Source organism: Aspergillus welwitschiae (genome assembly GCF_003344945.1).
Source record: "Aspergillus welwitschiae strain CBS 139.54b unplaced genomic scaffold BDQ94scaffold_283, whole genome shotgun sequence".
Classification (NCBI taxonomy): domain Eukaryota; kingdom Fungi; phylum Ascomycota; class Eurotiomycetes; order Eurotiales; family Aspergillaceae; genus Aspergillus; species Aspergillus welwitschiae.
In genome coordinates, this window is record NW_020798977.1 from 1 (window position 1) to 1376 (window position 1376).

General features: G+C 57.8%; 1 protein-coding gene across 1 annotated transcript; it reads right to left on the minus strand.

The window, feature by feature from the left end:
* Window positions 1-11: 11 nt before the first annotated feature.
* On the minus strand, window positions 12-854 carry BDQ94DRAFT_176670 (uncharacterized protein; the record flags this gene model as incomplete). The annotated part of the gene is made up of 2 exons (XM_026772739.1): window positions 12-411; window positions 466-854. Coding segments are annotated over 2 exons (789 nt in total), but the record flags the coding sequence as incomplete, so codon positions are not given.
* Window positions 855-1376: the final 522 nt, after the last annotated feature.

Here is a 1376-nt window from a genome sequence, read left to right on the forward strand (position 1 = left end):
CTAGCGATTACCCCGCTTTCGGAGATAGGCACATTTTCCAGCGTGAGCATCCGTAGATTAGAGAACTCCACAGGGTCGCGATCGTGAGCACGTGCAACCGACGGCGTGCGATCCACCGCGCGCCTCGAAAACCTGAGGTCCAACCTCTCGAGCGTCCCAGAGTTCTGCCGGATGCATGTATCGAGGACAAGGGCATGTCTGCGGGGGCAGATTCCGTGCCACACCAAGCACGTCAGGTGGCGTAGTTGGACAAGACCGTCAACGCTGATCTCTTCGGCGATGCTAGACCGGCCGGTGCCTGTTTCATCGCCCGCCTGGGTATACAGCTCCAGCGATACGATCTGCGGCTGAAACCGCGGGATATAGCCATTCGAGTTCATGATTCCTCTGGGTAGCCACGGATAGCACCAGCTGTAGGTCTTTTGTTAGCTGAGCACAGAACAAGGACCTGCTCGGACTGCTTACGTGAACTTCACGAGCGACCCGGGGCTGAGTCCGCGCAAGATCAACTGGATGCCGAGGACGAGGCTTTTGGGGATGAGCATGCGGTTTCCCACGGACCATTGCGGGTTGTGCCGGTCGTGTAGTGCGCGATCATGGCACAGGTTGTTTTGTACCGGGGTCTCGGCCACAAACGCCAACTCTTTCAGAAGCGATAAGACTAAGTCCGCATTCTGCTGATCATGGCAAGAAAGGAAGCTGGCAACCCCAGCAAGGGGCTTTTGGCGCGGCATGACAATGCGCAGTTCTCGGTTATGGGGAACTATGTCGTACCAATTCTGACGCACCATTGTAATATGGACTGGACGATCCACCTCGAGCTCACCAACAGATTGCCACAGATTGCCAACCATGTGGCGGTTGCGCGGGTCCGGACCGGATTAAGTAGCGACAACCGGGCAAACCACGAGGTGTACCGCGGCGCGGGACGTGAAGAAGTGCTTGCGATGCCAACTTGGCCAGGAGGCTCTGCTACAGACTGCACTATTCTTCGCTGTAGAAAAGGGCTATTCCGTCCCTGGCTGGTTGGTTCGTTCCCGGATGAGCCAGCGACGTATACAGGAGCCTCTGCGGCATAATTTTAGGAACGTGTTGGAGCTCCCAGAGCAGGGGCGCAGATAGCTGGTCCCGAGTGACCCAACGCGGCGAGAAGCTAACCGCTGTTGCACACTGCCTCCTGTTCAACCGGTCGATCCGCGCCTTCGAGAGCTGACTGCACGTGCCCGGATTTTATCCCGACCAGGTGGTACTCGGCGCAGCGATCTGCCGCCACAGCACCCCCAAACGTTGCACGACTGTGGCGCCTGGCAAGTGGTTATGCAAAGAGAGATTGATCTCAGACGAGGTGTTCGTCACCACCGAGCCATCCGGCTCCT